The 27,226-nt window shown below is 44.4% G+C and overlaps 1 protein-coding gene across 1 annotated transcript in view; it reads left to right on the top strand.

Annotated features, from left to right (window-relative positions):
* Positions 1 to 1,052: 1,052 nt before the first annotated feature.
* The window catches only part of LOC104346245 (contactin-4), a 124,028-nt gene continuing 97,854 nt past the window's right edge, over positions 1,053 to 27,226 (top strand). The window contains exons 1-2 of the mRNA XM_086470440.1: positions 1,053 to 1,209; positions 21,967 to 22,062. Coding sequence (XP_086326566.1) covers positions 1,068 to 1,209; positions 21,967 to 22,062 — 238 coding nt within the window. The 5' untranslated portion in view covers positions 1,053 to 1,067. The remainder of the gene's footprint in view (positions 1,210 to 21,966; positions 22,063 to 27,226) is intronic.

The raw sequence follows: 27,226 nt of genomic DNA, 5'->3' as shown, positions 1-27,226 counted from the left end.
AGAGCAGTATCGCCCGAGAGCCTTTCTCCTGGGTGTGTGTGTCATGCAAAATAACTCACGGTGCCCCTGGGGTCTACCACAGTGCTGATAACCCAAACCACAGGCGTCGGGGCGTCACCACGTATTGCAAGGCAATTGCAAAATCTGGGCAAGAGTTCAAAAAAGGTTACGAAGGGATTGTAAATAGTCTGTGCTCCCAGATTAACCATCCTTTTCCATGGCCGTGGACAAAGCTCTTAATTGTTTCCAGCTTTAATAACTGCTTTGGGATCCTGAGGGGAAAAGATGCTGTACAACTACGGTGCTGCCGCTGCTGTAACTCATTTAGGCGGCTGGTTTTTTTTTCCTTCAGTGCCTTTCTCATTTCGTTCACCCAAGTAAACGCCACTCCGAAGCACATTAGAGTTGTCAGACCTCAGCCACCGTGCTGTCTGCTGACACGACCGACTATTTAATGCCATAAACTCTGTTAATTCACTAGTGCAAACATGTTCGAAAGGTTTCTCTGTACGTTCTGGTAAAGGGGGCTGCTCTGCGGCGGTGGCTCCATCGAGGGCTGGCGGGGATGAGGGTTGCTGTAACTGGGGCAACGTGGTGCTGGAATTTCTCGGTGTCCCAGTTTGTGACAACATCAGCTGTGACTGAGTTTTCTTAAATTTAAAACCACACAGCCAGCAAGTCAGGAGAGATAAAAAAAAAACCCTTGGTGGGCTTGAGTGGTTTAAAGATCCTGTTTCTGGGACTTCCCCTTGCAAAATGATTAATTTCAAAGAGCAGCAGCACTAGCAACTACAGAAGCATTAATCACGTCAGAGACTGAAATATATGTCAAGGATATTGCTCTTTCAGTTAAATACTGGAATATTTCAATACTGTGCAGGAAATTTGCATTTTCATGCTTTTTTCTTTTTTTTTTTGATAAGTAGTCAAAGATGTTTTAAATCTTTCTTTATTTACTTCATGTGGTATTTTCAAATACCCAAGAGTATCCATTAATATTTGCAGAATTTAACTTTGGCATTTTGTGCTACAGGTGGAAGTTAAATGGAACCAGTATTGACATCGGTATGGATTACCGCTACAGCGTGGTGGAAGGCAACCTGTTGATCAATAATCCAAATAAAACCCAAGATACTGGAACATACCAGTGTGTAGCAACAAACCCGTTTGGAACGATCGTCAGCAGAGAAGCGAAGCTTCAGTTTGCCTGTAAGTAACAACGCAGCCGCCGTTCCTGCAGCATGCTGAAAAACGGAGCGCGCAACGCCTCCTTTCCTAACCTTTTCTGATACGTTCTGTGGTATTCTGTGGGCTGCTCATGGAGTAGGGAAAACACGTGGATTTAGAGGGAAATGTGGATGAGGAACAGAGGCTTTGCTTTCCAATTATTTAGCTAAAATTATGTGTAATATGCAGGGTAAATGTCTTACTTTTGAGAAGGAGGCCGCTTAGGAAAGTAACTTGACAAAGAGGATCTCACCGTTGATTTTTCCTTTCCTTGGAGAATTAAAGCTTCAAAATGTTTGAAGGAGCATGCTCTTTATAAGGAATAAATACACAATGACAGTTTTCACAGAGCCTACATTCCAGTACTTAGGTGCAGGTACTTTCAGGTGTAGGTGGTATTTCGTAACTGTGTGTGAAAGGGAAAACAGGCTGCTTCGTATTGATTTTGGGTTAAATTCGGAGTTACTGCTTCTTGTCGAAAGCTAAGGATAACAAAAGAGGCGGGTCTTGATGTGAATTAGCATTGAATGATGTGAGGCCACCTTGAGGTACAGGATAAAGTCTGTACCAGCGGGCAAATGATACCGCAGGACCACGAGTTGTCTTTTTTCTCGTGTAGTTGTGAAGGTGAAGGCAGAGAATAGATACACGGGCTCGTTCATCCATCATCTCAGTGATTTCCCTGTGCCGGTGTCCTGCGGGGGGTGTACACAGCAGCTTAGTAATTACAGCAGGAGCTGCTGTGAAACAGCCTTGCACACACGTGCGGGAGTTCCAGGCCATCCCTTCCCAGACATGAAGCTATCAGTAACGGGGAGCTGGGCTTTCAGTAGAGCGTCGTGAAAGACGCTTTTGACCGACTGGTAGGAGAAGCTGATGTGCTCCAGCTATAAAAATGAGAAGGTAAAAATGCCAATAAACGCCAGGTTCACACAATATAGAGAGATGATTTGTAATGAGAACTGTTACTGTGAGTAAAGTCGAGTCCTCTGTCTCCCCACGTGGTTTACAATATATTATCCGTTTGCTTACGACCTGCTTGTGTTTTTCTGCGACTGAAGGTGCGTTTTCACTCTGGGTGGGTGATGCACAGCTTCCCCAAGACCAGCCTCATCACGCCAGATTTCAGTATGTCAAGGTGATCACTTCATAAACACTGTGTTGGTCTGCTTCTCTGGACAGTGCGTGTTTCACCGCAGGCTCTGTCTTACCAACCGTGGCCTTCTGCAGGGTGAAGCATCGTGATTCAGAGCAAAGCACATCAACACCCCCTCACCTGAGGGTCGTAGTGTTGGCTGAAGTCAGTCATTTTAAGGACCAGCCAGGTACCAGGTTGCAGCTCCTTAGATGCTGGTCCTGGGCTTCAAAGTTCAGGATGTGGGAAAAAGGAGGGAGGATCCTGATGCTGGCAAGTGCAGTAGCCATGGACTACGTGAGTGGAAATACATGGAGTTCCTTGCTTGTTTAAATCGTTAGGTGCTTGTTTAAATTGTTAGGTGCTTGTTTAAATCGTTAGGTGCTTGTTTAAATTGTTAGGCGCTTATTAACCAAGAGCTGCAAACACAGAGAATTCTGCACAAAAATAAGAAACCTTTACTATTTTATCTTTGCTTCAGGTATGGAGTGTTTTTTAAAATTCTGGTTAATTTATCTATCTCAATGAATGATACATCTGGCAAAAAGTCTTTCAAGTTTTCTAGCTAACCAGCTACAAATTTGGTTTGACTGATTCTCAGTTAAGACAGCTGAATTCAAAACCAAAGCTTGTTCTTTTGCACTTAAAGTAATGGTGGGGAACTTGAATAAATGTATTATTTTTGATTCCTAAAATTTAGCTTAGATTGCTAAAACGGCATAATCAGATTAGAAACATTTGGATTAAGTATAAAAACTTAGCATTTATCGAGATAGGCTCTGTGCTTTCACAAAACAGTGAGTCATTTGGCCTTGTATAATCAAAGGGTTTGCAAACGGAATTAGCCGAATTACGAAATACACAGAGTGGTTTAAGTTTATTAGAAAAGCTCTGCCTCTAAGAACCAGTAAAAATGGGCGGCTGTATTAGTCGTGCCTGGTTGTCATCCTTGGCATCCAAGACGTGTGGATGCAGTAGCGCCGCTCAGCGTAACTCCTTGACGTTACGTGGGTTTGTTCCGACCGGGGTCATTTTTGAATGCCCTTCTGTAGGTTCTGTGGGGAATAACCAAAACCCTGTTTGTTTTCAGTCGCTCTCTCAGGAATTTTCACTTTTAGGTTCTTTTCCTTGGACTGACACCCTGGTCTGGCACCTCGGTTGCACGTGCAGACTCTGACCCAGCTCCAGCACCTCGGCTTGGTCTCCTGTGCCCCGCTATGTCACGTATTGCGATTTAGCTGGGAAAGCCGTGTGGTTGGAGACTCAGGACTGTGCTGCTTGGCCGATCCGTAGCTTCTCCCTTCATCCGAGCAATCCCTTGCCTTCCAGCCTGATTGGTCCGTTGTGTGATTTTTGTGTTAGCTCATCTTTATTTCTGAGGGAAGTTAATTGCAGAGTCTTTTGAGACTAATGTCTGGGGTTTTGAGCTTTTTTATTTTCTCCTCGTAAGGGTTAAGTTCTGAGTCCTGAGGCATCATTAACGTATGGTCCTTCGTTCTTCAAGGCCTGTGTTATTCTTCTCTCACGTTTTCACTGAAGATTAAACTGCGATCTAGCTATTCAACCTCCTGTGGAGGTCAGCGAGGGTCAGCAATTTAATCCTTGAAATATGTATTTAGGTTACAAACTCATTATGATAAAAGTGCTAATATTTTCCCCCACTACTTGCTTTGTGATATATCATTTACATTTCAAATTTGTTCTCTTTCTCCGCCCCCCCCCTCCGCCCCAGTGCTAGTTGTCTCTGAAATTGAACATATTTTCAGAAAGCAAGGAATCTGCTCTGCCACAGTAACAGAATATGGATTAATGATACCCTAAACTCTGTGTTTATAGCAATACAGGCTCTCAGAAAATAAAAAAAGCTTTAAACTCTGAGCATGGATTCTAATAATGGCTTTTCCAAAATGATATACGAAAACACAGCTGAACTAGATTAAATTATGTGCTTTTTATTTTAGGGGTTGGGGCTTAGCTTGACAATTTTATTCACTGTACTGTAGTTTCTGTTTGGAAATAACACTGAAATCAATGAGAAGTTACGCCTGGAAAGAAATGCAGCTCTGATGCAGCAGTTTAGAGCTGTACCCACCCATTCAGGCCTATGATTAAAGCTGTTTACTACGGTCCAGATCCTGCTTCCGCTTCAGTCGAAGATAAAACTTGTATTGATTTTTAGTGGCACCAGAGCTGGACCATACCCCTCAGAAAGTGATGAATTTGCGAGCTGGTTCCGCCTGCTCAGCTCCGGTTCCCTTTGGCACGACTCGAAGGTGCTGAGCAGCTCTCGGCTGCGGGCAGGAGAGCGGCACGGCGGGAGCGGGATGGGAGCCTCCCTGCCAAATGATTTCTGCTGGCTGTGAGGTCGTGTACAGAAGGGAACGTTAGTGCCCGCAGCTGCTGAAAGCTGCCTTCATGCCCACGTCTCTGTAGACATAAAATCCCGAAGTAGAGTCCTGGGGAAGGCTTCAAGAGCTTGTCTGTCCCCGGTGCGAGGCAGCGTCAAGGCCTTTCCTTACAGAAGCTCGGCAGCCTGTTCTGCACAGCATTTGCAGACCCTTCTCAGGAGCCTGTGTTTGGAGGACTACCTATTAAGATTTAGTTTCACATATTTTGGTGGCCTCTCCTGGTGCTACTCTTGCCTGCTAGCAGCTACTACTGACCATTTGGAGTACGCTTGTACTCCGTGCCCTGTGCAGGTCATGACCCAAAGGCTTTCAAACCTGTTCCTCACCCTTCTATTGACTGTGGAGTGTAGTAGATGTCCAAAGGATGGTGCTTTTGGGAAGGTGAGCGTGATATTTTTTCAGCAGAAATGTCTTTGCAGACCCCTGATCTATCGCCGTGGGTGGGTGACCACGCAGAGCGCCAGCTTCCACCTGGTTTCTGGCTCTTCTCTACTGGCTTTGGGTTTGCTCTTGTTTAACCAAAGGTTTGTAAAGCAGAAAGGAGCCAGACGGTTCAAAATGAGCGCTGGAAGTGGGTTCAGAGGAAATAGGACCACGTAAGGTTTTCCCTCTGTTGGTAATTCTTTATGATGTCCGGATCTTTTCTTTTATGATCATGTTGGTGCGGTGGGATAAGCGAGACAGGACTCTCCCCAACAAAGAGAATGACGATTACTGTCTTGCCTTTCACCTAATTAATGAGCACCTATAGAATAACTTCTCAAATGAGAGATTAACTTTGATATTTACTTTACCTTGCTGAGGCTGCAGTGTGTTTTTTACCGCCAAAGCTTTGAAACCAGACATTTTTACACATCTCCAGAAGCAGTGCAGAGGGTCAATCCTGGACACCCCCGTGCCCCCCTCCCTAGGTGTCTCCAGACTATGTTGGCTCCATCGCCACCTCCACCTGCGGCAGCTAATGCATCCCCAGGACGGGGCCAAGGCTCCGCTCTGCCCTCCCAGCAGATGACCCCTGTCTTCTCCTGTGGAGCCATCGCCAGTGCTGGTGGATGAAATATCCTCTCCCTGCTGTGATAACTAGACTCAATTTGGCCCTAAACTCCTCAGCAGGATTTGCGGTTTAACCTGAAAATACACAAAGGCAGTGCTACCTGCGGGAATGCTGGTTTAAAAATAGACCCTCTGGAGAGTGGGTGAGTAGCCATGCGGTAGCCGTTGCCTTTCTCGTCAGCGCTGATGTTTGTCGCATACTGTTGATTTTGAAATTACTATCCAAAGAGGAAAATCAAGTTCAAATCGGTGCAATTTTTCAGTCATACCATTGTTTTGCCCCCCCGTTGTTATAAGAAATGATATCTGTGAAACAGGAGCTGTTAGAGAAACGGGATCTACCTTTCAGGGGGGTTTAGCATTTTGCACATGGTTGCGCCCCCTCACTGGGAGGACGGTTGGTGTCCTTCCTCCTGCTCTGCACAGAGCCCCTGCTCTGAACGCGGTGCCTTTCCAACCTGCAGCCATTTTCTATGAAGGACTTTCCTTCAAATCTGTCTTTTAACAGGTCCATGCTAATGCTTATGGGTGTTTTTTGATATGGAGATATCCAGGAGGCTGAGGTTTGACCAATTTTTAGAACAGAAATGAGGCCCCAGGAGAGGGGACGATGGCTGAAGGGAGGTGTGCTCAGAGGATGCAGGAGCAGCAGCAAAGCATCGCTGGGAGCCCAGGGCTTTGGGCAGATGAGGTTAAATGAAAGGGGAGATGTCTTCTCCTCCTCCTGCAGACACCCTGGTCGAGTGAAATGGCTGATTTTGTGTGTGGAATTCAGGCTGAACTGTTTTTACTGTGTTTGAAGATTACACCGTGCCTGGAGGGCAGGGTTTGGAGGTGGGCTGCTATCCACCACTGACCAGGGCAGCAGCCTCAGGCTTACCTTTTGTACCTTCTCCATTGGATTGTTCATTTATAGGAACTCTTAACTTTCTTCTTCGTTACCATGAGCATACTCTTAACTGCGGGGAGTCACACTGTTGTTTCTGAAAACTGTTTCCCCACACACACACACTTTGTTAAAGGAATTTGTTTTATAGGAGTGTTGCTGTGAAAATAATTGTTACGCATGAATTAGCAGCTAGGACTCAGCACTGTGCCGTGCAAATGGTAGTAGAAAACACAGTAATAATGTGGTTGTAATGAGAATACTTTGGGGCTTTGACCTACCATCCCAAAATAATTGCACTGTGATGGTAGAAAAAGAAAATTACTCCCAGCATTATACTGAAAAGGATTTTTTTGAATATTCCCAATGCTGGAATGATTCCTGTTACGTCTTGTGCCCGAGCAAATCCCATAATTTTTGCTATTAGTTGCTAAGAAACAAATTATAATTGCTGCTCAAATTCTTTACTGTTGTACCCTCTTACTGCCCTGAAGTGCATTTATTTTCTTTTTGGCGATTAAATGATCAATGAAGTCATTCTTTCAAGAACAATTAATAAGGAAAACATTTTCAGAGACCCGCCAAGCTATCTGCCTTGCCTGGCCTAAACAAACAAGCGCGACAACAATCGCGTTGATTGATCAACGAAGCGACGCGCTGCCGCTCGGCTGAACGAGGCGTTCGGCACACAAATTAAATCATTTCCGCAGTGATTACTAATGTCTGAGCCTTGAGAAAAGATGATGTGTTTTAAACCCCCCGGAAATGAAGGAGAACAGAGGGTTTGGGTTGTTTTTTTCCAGGAGTCGGACTGCAGCTGGGACGGCGGGTGTGCGGGGCTCTGCTCGTCCCTCGGTCACTCATCCTCTTCGGGAAGTTTGGGGTTTTTCCAAGGTTTTTCTGCTTGTGGAGGGCAGGAAAAACCTCCTGCGGTGCGTTTGCCTGGCTCCTGCCTTGTTCTGGTTCTCTGTCACAGCACTTGTCCCTCTGGGGGACGTGGGGGTTGGAGTTTTCAGCATCCTGGGTGGGAGCTGCGTGCCTGTGCTCCAAGGCTGCTTTTTACCCCAACGTTGAAATACCACGCTGGGCTGTTTCTTGCTCAGGTACCTCTTCTGCTTTTTTTTGGAGCTGGACTTCAAATCTGCAGCTCTTGCTATAGGTTAATTAACTTCTTCCTGGCGCTTTTCGTCAGCATGAGGTCACAATTTGGAGATAACACTCCCGGCCAGCAACTGGAGTTTGCTTACACCCCGGGCCGATGAATCTGCCTTAAATAATTTCATTTTCTTACATCTTCAGGAAGTGGTTTCCTTGACATGGCCTGCTTCCCTGTACATACCCCAAAATCTCTTTTGCTGTCTCATTTTTTTCCCATTTGAAGCCTTTCAGAGCCTTCACACCTCCAGGCCAGGCAGGGGGTTTCATTGTGGTGCACAGGAGCGGGCTCTGTGGCAGCAGTGAACGACACCGTGCTGCAGAGCGTCTGCCTCTGCTTCCTCCGGCTGACCTTCCTAGTTCAGTTTCCAGGGAGACTAAAAAACTCTCTGTAACGTTTCCCAGATATACAGGGCACATTTTAAATTCTGGGTCCAATAAATAAATCCATCTTGGTACAGACTCTCTGATAAGACAGGCTTCCTAAACTTTTCTCTCTTCCTAAAGGAACAGGGGTTTTGTAGCTCCTGAAACTCTGCAGATAAAGCGTTATGTTGGAGCTTTCCTGTGCACTTCTGTCCACTGCCAGAGGCCCCATCTTCCCAGGCTTCCCCAGTCCCACCGAAGTGGGTGGGCACATGCTAGCCATCCCCCTTTTCCTCCGTGCACTGTGGTACACATGAAGCTGTCGAGTCAGAGCTTGTAAGAGCAGGGCTACTTGTGAGTCCCCAGATTTGGGGCTAATTATGACGCATTTGGCTCAAGATGTCACTTCATAGCTGCACGTAGAGTCCCTGATTCCTCCTCCAGTGTCCTTGAAAGGAAAAATACCATTTATCTTGATAAAAGGCCTGATGATCTTAGCCAAAACCAGACATTCCTGCTGCTTGGGCCCCCAGCGCTGGGTTTGGTGTGTTCTTCACAAGACAACGTGCAAATTTATTTGAATGTTTCTACGTGCACCTATTTCCCAATGTTTCTCCCCTTTGCTGAGATGAGATGTTAACTCAGCTGTGCAAAGTGCAGTTGTCGGTGTGAGAGAAGCGGCTCCCAGCCTCTGCACCTTTGCCATGCGGTCTCCGATGGGCGGAAAACTAGGCTAAGCCTCACGTCAGCTCTTCTTTTGTCTTTTTTCTTTTTATTTTCTTTCTGATGAGTCGGACCAACAGGACATATGTAGGAGAGGATAAATATAGAACCTACTTTACTTTCATCTGTGACAGAAAGACCCTTAACGTGGAACAGAAACATAGCATTTATACCTGCTTTGTGAATAGCAAAGGTGAATGCATTATTATTTAAAGCAGTGGCAGGGCATTTGTGAGTAATCAGTGCGCCTTCTCTCAAAGCTAGCCATCTTGTAAGCCTGCAGTGTGGTTTAGGAAGTGTATTTCAGTTTATATCCCACAGAAATAGTGCTGCTGGGAACAGGGAGCGCTGCACGGGGAGGTAGCAGAGGGCTCTGGCCGGGAGCTGCGGTGCCGGGCAGGAGCCAGCACCCCTGGGCATCCCACTGCAACGAGCTTAAGAGCACAGGTCGGTTGCAGCACCACGGTTTCTTCGGTGGTTTAGAAATTCAGGGCATGGCAAGACTGTTCCTGTTTCCCTCCGTATTTATTAATTTTGCCTTTAATAGGTAAAATAAGATATATCCAAAATATGTATTTTTTTATACCTAGGGGCTGGATCTTTAAGAACGAAGTGCAGAAGTAGGTGTTGGTTTAAAATGAACGATTAAATGGAGCAATTGGGTCCCAGTGTGCCAAGGTCCAACGGTGTAGGCTTTCTTTGAAAAAAGCTCTGCTGTTAAATAAAACTCTTTTTCTAGTCTTGAGGAAGCCGCCTTTGTGCTAAATGATGTCAGGGTACTGTGGAAAACTGGACCTGGAAGGCAGGAAAAAGAGACTTTTCTCGTTTTCTGTGATGTTTTGAATGAAGCAGTAAGTATTCAGGTTCTGAGCGCGGGAGTTTGGGCCAATTTCACTTTGAAATGGAGCGGGTCTCTCTGCATTTGAAGATCTTCTGACCTTAGGCTTAATCAGTCACTTTGGCATCTCACCTGTTAACTTAATACCACCCTTCTTTTTATATGCTCCACGTGTAGGTTTGTAGGTCATAAAGAAAATGGTGAAAAAGCTCCCCCAGTAAGCTAAGGAGAGAGCAAGACTTGGTCTGTCTTTCCCTAATTTTTCCACGGCTTTCTGCAGGATCTGATATTGTGCTATTTATCAGCAAAAACTTCTTGATCTCTCTCTCGTTCGTGAAGCCTTTGCAACTCGCCTGCGTTACCAGCAGGGAAGTTCCCGTCGGTGGCCTGTTTGGCTGCTTACCACTAGATTATTAGAGAATCAGTGCACATCGTTTGACATCTCTTCCACTCTCTGAAGGCTAAAAGTGAGAACAAATATAGTAGTATGCTATGAATATTAATGTGTCCTTAGCAGTAGTATTAATCCTCTGGCTGTGGCTATGTCTACAGAATATTTTTCTGAGCTTTTCTTAAATCGAAGCTGAGGGTAGGAACAGTTCAATAGCTACGTAGGTGATATTGGAGTTTCATTTTGGCAGAACTTCAGAATATAGCCCAGCTACCGTCCTCGAGTACGGCCGTACCTCCGCAAATCACCGATGTCCAGCTGGCATATTCTGGTGACAGCTAGAGTGGCGCATAAATAAAAGAGGAAAACAAATTGCAAATTTAAATTATTATTTTGGCAATAAATGGAATAGCCTGGAAACGTAGATGCCAATATAAAGCAATATCCTCAAGAGCGCAATGACCCTTCGGGGAACTCAGTTATTCAGCGAGATTGAACCATACTTTCTCGAAAAGACAAAATGGGATATGGCCAACTGCAGACGCGTAAATTTGAGAGAAGTCTTTCCCTCTTGACTTACGGATAATTATTAGAGTTCATAAGGATATTTCCTTGAAATATTAATATCTTGAAACTTTTATTAGCAATCCTGTGGAGACTTTGTCTGCGAAATAGTCATAAGAGTTATGCTGTGTCGCCACGCAGTGGTCCTTGCTCGTGATTTCACGTACACATCCGTCATCACCACTCTTTTATCACGCAGGAGTCAATTTGGGGCATCATTTCCGTAAAAAGTAGTCTCTGCCTGCTCCCTCTCTTGATTACAGACATTAGAGGCATGTCAGGTCTGTGAACCCTTGCTGTCCAGGCAATCCGTGGTGAACCTCAAACCGCATCAACATCTGTGGTTGCAACTAGGGCTTCTTTCAGTCTGGGTTCTTTCTGGTTGCAAATCTTTCCAAACATCTCACAAAAACGGATCCTAGAGCGGGACAAACATCTGAAAAGCTGTAAGCATGTGTTTTGTGGTATATTGTAATCAGTTTTTCTGGTCTTTTATGTTCAGTGGATAGAGAATAGGACAAGGAACCAGGAGGCCTATGTTATTTTCTCAGTTATTAGGGTGCTTCTTGTAACATCTTCCTTTTGGCTGTAAATCCCCTGGTCTGTCAAATGAAATAATGCTCTTTACTTCATTTGAAGAAATAATTATTATTCTTAGGTTGATCCTTACTGATTCTATATCAATACAAATCAGTATTGTCTTTCAATGTACAGAAAATAGCAGTTACAGGACCCCCTGGTCAAGCGCAGACTATACCCAAAGGCCAGAGGTGGACTCTGTCTTGGTAAGAAAATTTCTGTTCCTGCTGATGGGATGCAAAGCCAGTGCAGAAAAAAATTATCCTGGTGGCTGCTTTTTCTTTTTTTTTTTTTTTGTTTTTCTTTTCTGTTTTCCTTCTGAAAGGCAAAACCAGCGAGTCAGTGTTGGCATGCAAAGGAGAGCGAAGCTTTAAATATGTTTGTCAAAACTTGTCCCATGTTAGTTTTCCTGTCTGCAACAAACGTGACTGCCATTTCATAATTCATTAGACATGAGAGGTGAACAGAATGAAAAAACATCTCGTCTCTAAGAGAGGCTGCCTAGCATTTCCATAGGCAAGCTGAACCACCAGATAACCCTCCGAGGATCAGGAGCTCTGTGGGGTCTTTTTCATTTGTGCTTCTATCAAGTAAAGGGGAATTGTTCTTTGAAACTCCAGCTCGGCGAGCTCGTGTCACGTTATTTTACATTATTTGGGGTCTGAATTTGCATTCATTTAGCTGCACAAAGTAAGGAGGTGCAGCAGAGCCTGCTCCGGTGGGGAGCACAGGGGGGGCATCTGCAATGTCAGTGCTCAGCTATGAAGTGAGAGAGGGCTGTGCAGTATCTCCTGCCACCAATAGAAGTGTCGCTTTCTGGCTATTGCAGAGTCATCTGTGCTGGAAGAAGGTGTACAAATAATGCATCGTTTTGCTAGGAAAACATGAAAAAATTCTGAGAGTGGAGTAACTCCATTCAACTCAACCCAAGGGGAAATGTCTGCCCAGATTTTCCAGATTAAAGTGATAAAATAAGATTTCCTGAGTCCTCAGCATTTTGTCTCAAGCAGGAGAGTTGCTTCAAAATGAACGTTTGAAATATTTCCTGCGGAAGGATAGAAAACAGGCAGCTTTTATGAAATGGGACATAAAGTCAAGGAGATTGTTTTTCTTTTTTTTCGGTAACATCGTAGAAAGAGTGACTTGATTTGGGAAGAGAACAGTGGGTGCCTTGCAGATGTTGCTAAGAGCTCCCATTCCCCAGTAAGATGAGTGGCATGAAGGAAGGCAAAACAAGCACTGGGGCTGCCTCGTCGCCTGTTGGGAAGCAAGGATGAAATCCCAGCCGCTGCTGAGGATATAGTGGGCCAGGAGGAGCCATCCTGGCAAGGACAAGCAGCTTGTGCGAGGTGTGACAGAGGAGAAAGCAGTCTGAGCCACGGCGTGGGGGCCCCTGACTCCTGCGGCTGCGCGTTGGCCAACAGCGTTGGTAACGCTCGAGGACAAGCTGTTGCAGTCTTTGGGATGCCACGTGGAAGCCTGAGGAGGAATTTTAGCCATGTGGGTGGGCGAATCGGTCCGTCTTTGATAGATGGTGGTCAGAAAGACTTGGCGAGATTGAAACATCGTCTCAATGTGAGAACACAGATAGAGATGTCAGAGTCCCAGATGACACGTAGGTCAGAGCTGTGAGTGACACGGAGAGTGGGGAGGGCCTGGAAGAAAAACAAGACCTTGGCTTGCATACCGAAACACCAGCTTTCTCCCTTCCTAACCCGAGCGCGGCCGTTTGCAGCTCACTCCTGGCTCAGACGGGAGGAGCTGCGATGCCTTCTCCCCGGCAGGAGGCAGCGTGCCTCCTCTGGGAACATCTGGTTTGAGTTCCAACCTGCGACTCCTCCAGCTACGCGTCTCTTCTCGTCGCGTAGCTAAGTTGAGCCTTCAGAGCAAACCCCACCGTGAAAATCCTCCAGCTGCAGGTGCCCCCGCGGCAGAGAATTTTTGCATCTTGTGAGAAAGAGAGAAGTTTCTGTGTGGGAAAGATCAGAGAAAGGAAAGGTCTAGAAGTCCAAACTGGACCTGGCTACTTGGTACAGAGGCACAGGCAGCACCTTATTTAATGCCTACGGTACTAAAGCCCAAGCAAAACTAGTTCCCAGAGGAGAGGCAGGATAGGGAAATGGCAAGGTGTTTACCTCTAAACTTCTTTTTTTTAGTGAAGTAGAAATCCCGGTGAAATTTCTGTTCTAAAGGTCAAATTAGAAAGCTTTCATCCCCAGACTTGTAAACTATTTCTGAAATCAGTGACTCTAAAAATTATTCATTAGAACACCAGCTCTTAAACTAAAATTCTATTAAGCTCTGTATCAAAGGGGGCTTTATTCCGAGCTGCATAGCCCATTGTGCAGTCTTGACACAACAGCAAGGACATGGGCAGAAGAACTTAATCTTTGTGTATTTGTGAAAGGGATGACATAAAACCCTGCTTTTAAAAAGTCAGGCACAGGTTTTATAGAGACAGTGTTTAGAGATATTAGAGCCATAAATATCAGGAGACAAATCTTGTCAAGTGTTTCGAGAGCAAAAAGCTTTAATGCCTTTGTGGGTGCTAGTCATCAGTTAAAGTGCTTTCAGCCTGCCTTCGTATAGACGGGCTATGATTTCTTCAAACCAGTGTCCTCTAAAATCTCAAATTGATTGAGATGCGCGAGAATCTCATCTTCAAGACTGTTTTATGGGCCAGATTAGCATAGTTTATAGTCTACAGCCAATGAAGTCGTATTATCCCATGGGCAGCAATGCAAATGACTTCTGTCTCCATCTGGTTGTGTGTTTTGTCCAGGATATGAAAGTATGCTCCGTTGTATGTGGAGAGTTATGCAAATAGGATGAAAACAATTTGGAAGAGGGCATAGAAGCTACCTCTTGGTAGAAGGTTCTTTATTTGGTCTGAACCAGAAAGTTTTGGCCAATCCTTCTGATGAGTTTTTTTGTTCAACAAGTTTCTCGTATCCGAAGTACAACCAGGTCTCGAGAGTGAAATACCAAACCAAACACCCCATGCGATAGATATGGGTTAAAAGAACCTCTTAGATGCTGGTCTGAGGATTCACTGATAATGTAACTGGAGCATTAGTAGCCTAATCAAAGACTTATTTTTAGTGAGTTTACAGCGATACTAAGGCTAGAGTGCACAGCATCCAGGTATTGCTAGTGCTGTGTTAGGAGAGTACGGTGGTGGGGCAGGTTCTTCCCCCTGGCTGGGACTGGCTGCAGATATTTTTATGTATTTGCTACTAGTGCTGTATTACCTGCTTTTTCTGCCTTGCTTTCTCTCTCTGTTACACACAGGTTTTCCTATACGTGTTTTATATAGGTCGTGGTCTTGCTCGTGGTTCTCTTGGTTCCAGCCAAATCCACTTTTGCTCAGTCCTGGGTCGTGTTCCTTTGGTGTGGAGGAGCTGGGGTTGTGCTTTACAGCTTGGAGGCATCCGTTTCCATCCTGCAGCCGCACCAGCAAGACCTTCGCAATTATCTTGTGGCTGTATTCTTGGGGTCTCGCGTTACAATCCCTTCTTTTTCCTTCAAGCATCCTCTGTCAAGGTTCATTGAATATCTCACCCTGTAGGAATAATGATCCATTTGAAGATATAGATAGACATATAGATACAGGTATTATGCTTTGGTAGCTACTTGCTATTAACATCGACTCAGTAGAGCAGTATCACTGATGTGTTATCAAATTTGCTTTACAAAAGTCTCGAGAGACAGACTTTAAGTAAAATAGAGCAGCGTGAAAGCCACTAACATTTTTTTTTCCTCTAAGCCTGAGCATTAGTCATGTTTTCTTTTGGAAATTAAAATTCAGTGGTGTATAAAGAAGTGATTGATGTATGTATGTTTTTGTTACAATATAATGGAAAGAGAAATAGTTTCATATCAGTTAAGCAAGAATAATAGATAAAAATAACATTGACATTGCTTTTCTAATCATTAGGAAAAAAACCCTTAAATGTAATGACAAAGGGTTCACTAATGGTGGATGAGTTTTTGACAGTGTGCCATCCAAGGCAATGTACAGCAGCGCTTCCTTCTACATCATGTAGTCACATAAATTGGCTTTCTAAAAGACATGCGGACACCCGTCACCATTGATTTGAATAATTTACTATTCATGTAATTTTCTGTAATATTTTTGGGTTTGTTTAATAGTCTAAAATAGTCCTCTTGCATAGAGGGTACTCTATTATTACGAAATAAGGTATTACGAAAGCATTTGAGGTTCTAAAAATACGCTACACAGTGGGGAAAGAAAAAAAAAAGCAAACTATGGAAACCCTCCTCCGGCAAACAAAGGCAGGCAAAACAGAGCTTAGCTTTCATAAAAAATAGGGATCTCTCTGTCAAATCACCAATGACCTGAGACTTGCAGCCTCCTGAGGGAAGCCTCCTTGTTTCGCTCGGGTTTCCAGGGCACGCCGAGTTCAGCAGCTGAGTTATTTCCACGTGGCAGCCAATAACGGGACCCAAGCGGGTCTCGTGTACGAACGCTGTAACCGCTTTGCTTGGGTAGAGGTCTTAAAAATAGAACGATCCGTGGAACTGTGAATGAGGAGGGATATAAATACAAAAAGCAGAGGTCAAATATGACCCTGCCCCTGCCAGCAGGAGCTTGGGGAAAGTGAGCTGATATGATCGTGTTTGCTTGCTTGTACTTCGATGACGTCTGTGAGATATTTTTTAAAAGAGCAAACTTTGATTTCCAGGACTCATCTAGGGGTCACTTAGCAAGTTTCATAACCAAAGCGCAAACCCAAGTAGGTCCTACTAAAGTATAAAAGGCTACAGCTCTTCTCTTTCGCTTATAGTTGAATCTTCTTTGCTGTAAAGACTGATTTCTGTGTGTAAAACTTGGGGAAATTTTTCATTACTCTAGCCAAAGTTGTATAATTGTTCCTGCGAAAAGCCATATGTTTTTGATTAAGATTTCCATATGCCATTTACTGAGACAAACTACCCAGTCTTGAGGGGCTTTGGATCGTTTCAGATTGTTTAAGCTTTTATTAAACCACATTTGAGGTTTTGGAAGGAGGTCGTTCAGTGGAATACCCTACCCAAACCGAAAAGCTGATGGGGTTGACAGCTGCTGCTGACACCTCCTGGGCTTTTGAGGGGTTTTGAGGAACAAGCTCCTGCATCAGGCTGGCATCACTTACCAGCACCTGCAGAAGTTGTATCGCTAAGCATTAAGGCAGAGATGTAATGGAGGCTACAGGAAAACCTCGTAATGCGAGAAAAGACGTTCAAGTTCGTATTAAAGGTGGGTGTTAGTGTGCACGTGCCAACAGCATATTGCACTCTAGCGCATTTCAGCACCAGATGTCAAGCTTTTGTGCAAATATTAGCTGATTGAGTCTCTTTGGAGAGACGCAGTTTAAGTGCTCCTCCTTAGAGACGGGCAAACTTTGTCACAAAGAGCTTAAGTGACTTTCCCAAAGTCACGCAGCCGCTGGTGCAGTGGGGGCAGTGGTACAGAGCAGCGTGTTGTTCGCAGGTTAAATACGTACGGTTTGTACTTACATGGGTCTCTTCGGTCTGATTTAGAATTGATGCTGTGGAGCATCACATGGCGTTCTCACTCATTTGTTAAATAACATCCGAGTAACTCTTCGTCGCAATAACCTCTCTGCATTCCCGTTGCAGCGCCCTGTTATGTTCTCCTCTTGGAACTGAAAATGTTACTAATCCCGTCCTCATGTGATGCTGGAATTACTGGAGCTTATACAGTATTCTTCTATTTTCAGGAGCGTCATTGGTTTAGTATTGCGTGCTCCCAAGAAGCTTTGGCAGGACGTTGACCTCCAGAATTGGAAAGCGTTAATATTTTCTTCCTCAGGAGTTTCTCTTAGTCAACTTTGACAATTCCTTTCTAAATAGAGAATGTCCAAGTTAAACAGGGGAAAAACTACAGTGCAAGTGCATTCTTTTCCTAACAATCATGCAAATATCTGATCTTGTTTATTTGAAATCGCACATTTAAAATAAAAGCCGGATCTGCGAGTTACTCGTTGGTGCAAGTGGCTTAGGATTGCTCGTGCAGGCGTGTGCTGCTTTGATTTTGCCCTGATTTTCTACTGTATGCTTACTAAACGTGTAAGTTTACGTCCTTCTTGTGTGTGCTGTGTGGCTTCCTTTTTCATCCTGTGAATAGAAACAGTGTTTTTTCAGTCACATAACTGCCCAGTGCCACAGATCCTCCAGTTGTTGAACGGTTGTACTTTCACCAAAGGCGCGTGCAGGGATCCCGGCTCTAACAAGAAGCAGTTCCTATTCGTGTAAGCAGTCCTCCATTCTGGTCATGTTTTGTTTGTTTCATGTATAAATATTTTTATTGAAATTAAAGCTCCTTTCTTTTTTGATCAGTGCAATGATAGATCACTGTAATTGAAGCAATTCACACCCTAAAAACTTTAATTAAGTCGCAAAGATGCCTGCATGCGGAAACTTAATGAACTTATCACTTTCAGGCATTGTTTTGCTTTGTCTTGTTCTCTCCCTTCTGTTTACCACTGCTCATTGCTTCATGTCTAACGTTTGACTGTCAAGTCCTAAAATGACTGGGTCTTTTATTTCTATTATGAGGCATTTAGCACCCCGTGGGGTACTTAATAATTAATCGTAACGTGATTATTTCCAGGTTTCTTACATACTCTGTTGCCAGGTCCCAGGGAGCAAACCTCGGGGACACTCAGGTCTGTTAGTGGGCATCAGGCCACCATCCTGTCACACTGGCTTCCAGTCCTCCTCCTCCTCCTTCCCAGTATTTCATGCACCTGAAGGCTAGATGGGTGCAGGGCCCCGCAGTGTGGCTTCCTGGCCATGATTTCCACCAGTTTGTCCCTAACTGAACCTGGCTGCTTAAGTGGGATTAAAGCACGGTTGGTGTTTGTAGGTGTTCTGGAAAGGTGGGCTTGTTCTCCAAGCGGGAAGGGGTGGCATTGTCTTCTCGTGACAGTGCTTCTGCATGCAAACCTGAAATGTCTCCCTTCTGCTTGAGAAAGTAGTGACCTGTTCAAGGCCTTCACTGCCTCCCTCCCAAATCTGAGACAAGAAGGAACAGGAAACAGACAAAAAAAAGTAAAATAGGAGAGAAAAACATGAGTCGAGGCCAGCCCTGCAGCAGCACCTGCTGAAGGAGGGGGTCATCTGCTCGGGCATAGTGGCAGGTCCAGCAACCTGCAAACCTCCGCTCTCCAAAGTCACCTAATTCTGCTCAGGTGCCATTTCCAGTGGAAGGAGAGCGGGTATCGAGGGAAGCAGGGAGGTGATAGCGCTGCTTCAAGCCTTCTTCCGAAACAGTAAGTATGCCAAGAAGTAATTGAGCTTGCTGGCTTGATAAGTCTTCTGGTGGTTTTGTGGGTTTGTTAAGTTTTTTAATTAGCAAATACGAACAAAAATCCTCATGGCTCAGCCAGGATCTTTGGGCTTGGGGGCAAGGCAGAGTGGAACTTAATGCTCTCGTCAGGGGAGACACATACAGCCGAACCATTTACACTGTAATGCAGTCATTATGCAGCATTGTTGTTTTTTTTCCTTCTTCTTTTGCTGTCCCATTGATTTTTATTGTCAAAAGTATAGAGAATAATTTCTAAGCTACTCTGGGGAGGGGTAGAGAGGCACTAGACACCATGTTTCATGTGGAGGAAGATAACAAACATGGGGAAATAAGCGTTAGCGTGCTACATGTGCATTAAAACATCCCGCGGGGTGGTTTTCAGCAAGTGTGCTTAACTTCTGTTTAGCAAGTGGTCTCACCTCCGTGTATGGGGAATTCAGCGGTACAAAAAACTCAGCGCAATATTCTGCACCCGTTTGGGCAGGATTTTGCAGGAAAGGTTTTTGTCCACGTTGCCCAGCATGTGAGAGCAGAGGAGAACCTCCCGAATCCGCACATCGCTAACCTGCGCGCCTTGTAACTGTTCAACAAAGCTGATATTAATCTTGGTTTCTTGGGAAAGATTGCAAGGCGGTGTTTAAATGACGTTTCTTATTAATAAAATCTTAATGCTATTATTGTTAATTCGTGTTCATGTTTAGGTATTGCAAACATAAATGTGAAGTGTGGGTTTCAGAATGCACGAGCATAATCAGCCCAATCAGTTTGATGAGACATTAGCCTTTCTTGTGATCAACTTAATCTTGTTAGTTGACTCGGAGCCAGATTTTACGCGCACACGTGAGGCTCTGCGGAATTGACAGTTGACTTTCGGAGCTTGATAGTTTGCACTGCGAGCGATAGTGATGAATGCTCTGCTTTGTTTGCTGCCTCCAATTGATTTTGACCATTCTTCCATCATTTCCTAGTTGTTCATCCAAGCAGAGACTTCTTTTCCTGGTAGCAATCCTTTTCTTGTCATAAACATATAGCTATCTGTTTTGTCAACAAACAGGGTCATTTCTTCCTTGCAAAAAATCCTTAGAGGACTAGATTTGCATTTAAACTATTGAGTCATGCACTTCCTCTCCCTACTATTATAATCGAGAGTTGCTGGGTCACCAAGCAGGTGGCTGTTTCTGACGATTAGTCATGAAAGACCTTTCCCATTCCACCCCCTGTGATTAACAGAAGAATTCCCTGGAGCACTGCGTAAGTAGGCTGAAACACGCAGGCTCAGAGTTGGTGCAGGTTTTCTTTCATCTGTTCCAAAGCAGACCTGCTGTCTGGCTTCTTTAGGATGCAGGCCTGAAAAGTGAATTCTGTAGCACCTCTAAAATGTTTTGTGTATGTATATGCATGTGGCGTAATGGATTAGTTCTGTCAACGTGGAGGAAAATATAAATAGCTGAATAGAGAGATGGAGAATCTTCCATTAAATATTATTTGAGGCTTATCAGTACTTCTGCATTTTCTTTCTAGTGGATATATACGTGTGTGTGTGTATGTGTAGGTATATAAGGCATCTGCTTTGATGATTGGGACTTGTTTTGCCTTTGCTTTTTCATTTCTTAGAAATAATATTAGTGTAAAAATGTTTCCTAGTGCCACCTTTATTCCTCCAGGCATCATTTTGGTTTTAGGCTATTGTTCCTCATGCAACTGTCCTCAGTGAGGATGGGATCCCATCCTGTGCCCGTATGCAGTCAATATATATTTAAATCTATAGGACTGACAGGTGGCTGGAGGAATGGAATAGAGATTCCTGAAAAATGCCGTTCCCCCTTTTTTATACAACTCAGGACAGAAAAAATACCTTTCTATTACATTGACAATGGGTTTTTTCTTCTTTTTTCCTTCTGCCTTTTTTCCTAGGCCAAAAAAAAAAAGACAGAAGGACAAAAAAAAATCACCCTGCTCAAAGTTACAGACTCAGACTATGACTTGAGGCTGGGCAGCTCCGTGCTTTATTGTCTCCCTGTACCTACACGGAGCTTGAACAAACAGCTCACACTGGCGAGCCTGCTGTGAAGTGGATGCCCAGGTTAAATTGGGACCGGTTTTAATCGCAAGGGCAATTTTGAACCTCCTGTGTGAAGGCATTTTGCCCAAAGGGTTTGATAATGCAACACCCTGAACAGGTAATGCAAATGGCATTAGTGCAAAAGTCACTGCTTCCACCCTTTTTGCCTGGATTTTGTCCTGGATTTGGCTCTAGCAGGAGGGGTCTGTGAACAAGGTTTCTACAAGGAAGCAGTGACTTCTTCTGGTTTTATTTGTTTAATTTTTGCTAAGTATGCATGTCAGTGGTTCCAGAAAACATTTTCAAGCAGGGATAAAAATCAAGGCTTAATTTTTCATCCTTGTAACCTCATAATGATGTTCCTACTAGTTCCTGCTGTTAAATATTTATCACCTGTGTGTTTTCTCTGGTTCCCAACTGCACTGACAACAGGTTTTTAATCACCAAACCACAGCTCAGCTACACTGAAAGCAAAAAAAAAAAAAAAAGGGAAAAAAAAAAAAAAAGGGAAAAAAAAAAAAAAAGAAAATTGAAATGCAAAGGACTGTTAAAGATAAAAGGCTGCTAAAGGGAATCAGTGTATTAGTGCTCCCGCGCAGCAGCCGATGGTGCTGATCAATACCTGGTGCCACCGCTCGGCTCACGAGGAGTCAGCTCGTCCCTTAATAGCAAGTTTCTTGAATTCAGTGTGCAAGGAGAGAAGAGAGAGGGAGTTGCATTTTTGCAGTGCCTGGCCTCTGAAGTGGAGGAAAAGGAGAGAGGTGGAAGGAGGAATTTAATTTAATTAAAGCACTGTGTGACTAACATACAGCTATTACAAGACACTTCCTTATGCGAAAGGAACATGGGTTGCAAGGGCATCAGTAACAAGTCTCCTAAAGGGAAGGACTGGCTTCTAACATAATTGAAGGCAGTGATTATTTAGGGCAGTAATTCTTCATAAATACCTGAAATAGAACTAGCGGCGTTACAAGTTGCTGGAGTTTTCTCTGGGCGTGTCTTCACGTCACCTTTGCCCCCTTACCAGCCTCGCAGCCTGTGGAGACGGTTTTGCTGCTTCTGATGATGGCTGCCACAGCAGCCTCCCACTGCCCCGTGATCCGCCCAGGTCCCACCAACCCACCTTCCAAGCTAATGTTCCCTTTGTTTCTCTGGCACACAGCAACGTCCTAATGAACCGCCTGTCCTGATGAGGAAGAAAACCATTAAACTCCCTTTAATTGAGTTCTTTCTGTCTTGGCAGATCTTGAGAACTTCAAAACCAGAACGAGAAGCACGGTGTCCGTCCGCCAGGGCCAGGGCATGGTGCTGCTGTGTGGACCACCGCCGCATTCTGGAGGTAAAGCGGTTTCCTTCTGTGGCTTTCAGCACTCTGCAGCAGTTTGCAAGGGTTTTGCTCTCAGGGAGTGTTTCAGGAGGTTTAAAAGGGCACACCTTCAAGGAGGAGGCTGTGGCGGTGCCAACCAGACCGCTTGGGTTGCGTAGGGTGGTCCTGTTGGCTAAACACTCTGAGAGAGCTCCGGCTGGGCGTAAGCGCCGAAAAAGCCTAATTTTACTGCATACAAGTGTGCATTTGAGAGATGGACGGATGCAAACAAAAGCATTATGTGCATACACAGAAGACATGGCCAAGATCTTGTGCAACTTCTGGAAGCCTTTTGGTATGTGGCCTGGCTGTGTCTTCTGCAAAAAAAAATTGAAGGTTGCTGGCAGAGCCACTTTGGTGCATCATCTTTTCATTACTTTATTTTTATTTTTTTTTCCCAAACACTTATTGTCACTATTTTTGTCTCCTGGGTAGTCAGGATCTGTTAGCGCTTGTCCACATCCCATATGGTGATTTGTTTCTGGAATGGCAATACGTATTCTTCCTACTGTTCTCATGGGACGGAGGGGCAAGGGAGAGTGTTGTAGGAGAGGAGGCAATAACGTGCCAGCAAGTTATGTAGGGATGCTGAAGACACCACTGTGTTCTCTGCTGGTGTTCACACCTACACCTAGTTTTCTGGAAACTGTAATCTGAAGATCCAGACAGAATGACGGAGAAGCTCTGCTACCGAAAGTCCCTGAAGGTTTGCCACTGTGTGCACTATTGTTTTTCTGTGGTGATACATTTAAATCCATTATTATTACAGAGACAGGTACTAACTGTAACAGGGCTCATTGAGTGTCTAGAAATACTGTGCAGAAAAGGACATAACCCGTGTTTGACAGTCGCTGCTATCTCTGACGCCTCAAAAGGAGGCAGGTTGCTGATTCTCATGGAGAAATTGAAATCTGTAGTAGCAGACAGGCAGAAAAAAAACGGCCTGTGGTGTTAGAGTTAGGTCTTATCAACATGTACTCTGTAGAGCGTACTATAGTTGTGTTATAAACTGATGGATCCTCTCTTAAAATCTCGTCCTTTTTGCACCTGTCACATGTTATACTGGCTGATTAGAACAGGGGCAACGACGTGCATATGCCTGTATAGTTATGGAAACTGGCCCCTGTGGCAGCTACTGGATCTGGCCCACCCCATGCTGGGCCACGGAAGAGCTGTGCAGGGAACTTGGCGTTGCGTTGCCCCTGTTCCTTGGTTGCCGGCCCCACCTTGGGTTTCACACCGTGCTTGAGCAGGTAGGAATGTGCTGCAGACACCTGCCCGGCTTGTCAGGCATCGCCTGGGCTTCAGCAGGGGCTTTAGGTTTGAGATCTAGCTGAGCGGCGCTGGTTCAGCCCTGAATCCTTCAGGCTTTTGTGTCGCGCTCTTCTGTATTCCCCGGGCGTTTTCCATAACCTACGTTGACCTGGAGAGAGGAGGGTCGATGGTCCCGTGCACCCATCCAGGGGAGGGAGGGTCAGGCGGGAAAGGAGGTCAGCTCTCATTGACACGCGGAGTATTTACAACCGTCTACTCTAGATTTTCTGAACATCTCCACTGTGCGGTGAGAAGGAAATTGTGGTACGTTTGTTCAAGAGATTCAGGGGAAAGTTTTGGTCTGAGTGTATGTGCTGGGGGTACAAAATCATTCCAGAAAGGTGCTGGCATTATTTCCAGTTTGAGTTCAGTATGTTAGAAAGAGCATCTTACAGTGACTCGGAGGTAAGCGCGTTTCTGGTGCCCAGAAAGGCAGAAAACTGAAGGGTAATTATTTCCCTCAATTATTTGGATGAGAGATGACTTCCTACATGACCACTATCTGTGACCTGCTCTGTTCCAGCTAGAAAATTATCTTAATTGTAGCCAGATCCACAATTAGTCTAAATTGATACTATTAGAATTTTGTAACTAAGTTGGGCTGGGGTTGTGCCGGTTGTTGTTTGCTGCTTTGTGCAGAAAGGATTCAATGGAAAGTCAAAATAGGTCCGGTTAATTCAAACAGACCCTTGTTCTGCAGGAATTAATCTCTGCGGCAATATTTTTATTTTTTTTTTTGCTTTTCCTTCCTCCTTTTCCTTCCTTCTAAGGTTCGAAATAAGGATGAGTTTTGAAAGTCACAACTGCAAAGTTAATGCTTTTCAGTCGTGTGCATCGTGTTTCCGTTAGCCCCCTGCACGTCTCCCAGTGTGATCGAAGCTATTTGGTCCCTAGCAGTCACTGCACAGTTACCACAGCTATCTCCTGTTCCAGCTCTGGGCAGATGGAGGTTCATAAGAGAATATCAGATATCGCTGGGAAGTAGCTGCCCGTCGGAAAACCGCCGTGTTTTATGGGCAGCTTCCATCCCCAGGGTCCAAGGCAGTGTTTGCAAAGCAAAGCTGTAGGGATCGCTTCCTTCCCCTGCCCGACACGATGTCCTGCCGCTGGGATATAACATTGCAAGTGTTTAACGTTGTAGAGCAACGGTGAAAAACGTTCGGGTTGGAAGTGAAAAAAAAATGTATCTCGTTGAAAGCGCGAGTGGCGTTAAGATAGAGAAAATGCAATTACTTATTTTGGAATTTGATTAGGACAGCAAACCTAACTTCATCATCCTTGAGAAGAGTGCCTGGGGACATTAATGACCATGGCTGAAGCATAGAACTGTCTGAGGGGGAAAAAAACCCACAGAAATCTGCCTTTTTTTTTTTTTTTTAATTAATTTTTTACTTTAGTTTCTGTTCTGCATTGAGAAGGACACTTAAAAGCAAAACTATTCAATCTTCAAGTAGCTGTTGCTCTGAAGAGGCGAGGCACAAATTTCGATGCCCTTTTCCAGTCAGAAAAATCCTAAATTAGAAGGGAATCATTTCCTATCCGCTGTTGTATCCTTGGTCATATTGGTCTTAAAAATTGTGGATTTTACTAAAAAAAAAGGTCGATCTGCATCCAGAACTTTGTCCTTGCAACTGTGGTTCATTCTAATCCTTTGCTACTTGGAAACATCCATATTTAAAGAGCTGGCAGCTGAAAGTGAAATTATATTGGCCTACATACATTAGTTGTTTAGAGGCGTTTTTTGCTTCTTAATGATGCCAAATAGAGAGCTTCCCAGTATTCAGATGTTGAAAGAAATTAATCCTGAAAATGAGTCCAAATGATTAACAAATATTTTCAGCATCATAAAACGAGCTGCGTACAGCTTGCACAGAAAAATTTGGACATCACCGTGTATTGTCCCAGATTTTAGTTCAAGATGAGTTGGAGATTCAGCACATGAGTCCAGGCTCCCCCCCCCGGCCCCAGGTCCCCACGATGAAAATGAAATGTGGGTTTCTTGCAGCATGGTTTCAGCAGGGAGTCGCTGTTTTGTCAGGTCAGTGCATCCTGGTGTTACATTTTGTTAAGCAGCATAATGATGCGATTGCCTCCTGTGACGAAGTGCTTGCTGACTGCTGGAAATTTGGAAAATAAGTGTTCATCTGGAGCTCAGGAAGCCGCTGGACTGAAAACCAGAATAAATGCAAATCAAACATTCGCCTCTGTCATATTTTCTGCTCTTGGAGCAGTGGGTGCCTGAGTCCCCAAAGCCAGTCCTGCTATATTTATGGTGGCTTGTCTGTTAGAAGTTTTTGGTTCTCTTCCTTTTTTGTTGGTTTTTTTTGTTTGGTTGGTTGGTTGGTTTTGGGGGTTTTTTTTTGCCTTCCCCATTTGTTCACTTGCATGCGCTACATCAGTGTAAGAACTAAGAAAAACCTGCCTGGGTGATTAGCATTTTTCTGAGGGTTTTCCCTCATTATTTTCACGGGTTTTTTAATCAAAAGCTTAATAATGGCCATGTGTCAACCATTCTACCTATGAACCTCTAGGGAAAAAGTAATGTAAGAGTGAACATTGCTGTGGGAATATGGCATTTGGGCCCGTCACACCACCATGAGTGGCTGTAGGTATTTAAGTGGACAAGAAAGAACAGTCGAAGATCCTAAAAGTAGCTAAAATTTGGCTTTAATTTTATGGCAACCAACACACGAGGGTCCTCATTGCAGCCGCCACTGCAGCATTAACTGGGAAGCCCCCAGTAACTGAATCGCCACAACGGGTTTGGAAACGGGAGGAACATCAAAAAGTTTTCGTTACTTCTTTGATTCGACTAGTTAGGCTATCTCAGCCTGTCTTAGGGTGAGCTCTGTAATTTGGCTGCCATAAAACAACGCTATATTGCTTTACATTTTCAAAGCCCTGCTAGATCAATACCGTCTGCTGGCACTTCGGAAGAGCTGTAGGACTAATTGACTGGGAGGGGCGGGGGGGTTGCTAGCCAAAATGGAATTAAAACAACAAAACAACCTTTGGTTTGTCCTAAGCGTTTCATTCCATTGTATTTGTAAGCCTTTTTATTACCTTTAGACATATTTAGAAACCATGAAGCATTTCAAAATGGAAAATGGAATGTTCAATTTAAGCAGTTGGTGAAAATGTTTTCCTTGTGAGAGGAGCTTTGCGGAGGGAGACGGGTTAGCTCTTCTTGTTTGCTTTTTTTTCAGTGTTGTTAATCAAATTTGGCAAGATGCATTCATTTGTTAAGATAAACTTAATTGAAACAAACGAACAAAAAGCCCCCAAAAACCAAAGCAAACACTCGCTTGTGATTCTCAGGGCTCTGAATGGAAGCTGCGTTCCGTAGGGGATATGCCTGGGAAGTACTGGGAGGTCGCTGTCCTTTTAACTTCATCTCCAAATTTTAAGACCAAAATATTCCTTTGTGCCAAATAGTTCTTTTCGTTTCAGTTTGTGGGAACTGAGTCATTTAGCCGCTGCTTTTATTAGATGTATTAGGTAGTCAGGGCAGGATTAGTTAATATTTTAACGACTGCAGTTTTCAAATACCTTCTGACATCCCTGGCATTTCATTGTGGGTCTAGAGATTAAAAAAAACCGCGATCCTAGAAAGGTATGCACATCTCACTTGAGGGGCTGGTAGCTCACCCATCAGCATGCAGGACAAATGAGTCTGTAAATCCTTCCCCCTCCCTTCTTTGGGAAGATAAATGAACTCGCCTTCTAGGATGTCCTTCACTCCCCCCCGCCCGCCCGATTTTCTCTTGTTTCATCTTTGGAACGATCTATATCCACGATGTTCTCATGACATTTGCCTTCCTGC

The sequence above is a fragment of the Leptosomus discolor genome, chromosome 9, assembly GCF_034619465.1.
Source record: "Leptosomus discolor isolate bLepDis1 chromosome 9, bLepDis1.hap2, whole genome shotgun sequence".
Lineage (NCBI taxonomy): Eukaryota > Metazoa > Chordata > Aves > Leptosomiformes > Leptosomidae > Leptosomus > Leptosomus discolor.
Note: the sequence above shows the minus strand (reverse complement) of the source record. Positions and strands in the feature narration are given on the sequence as shown.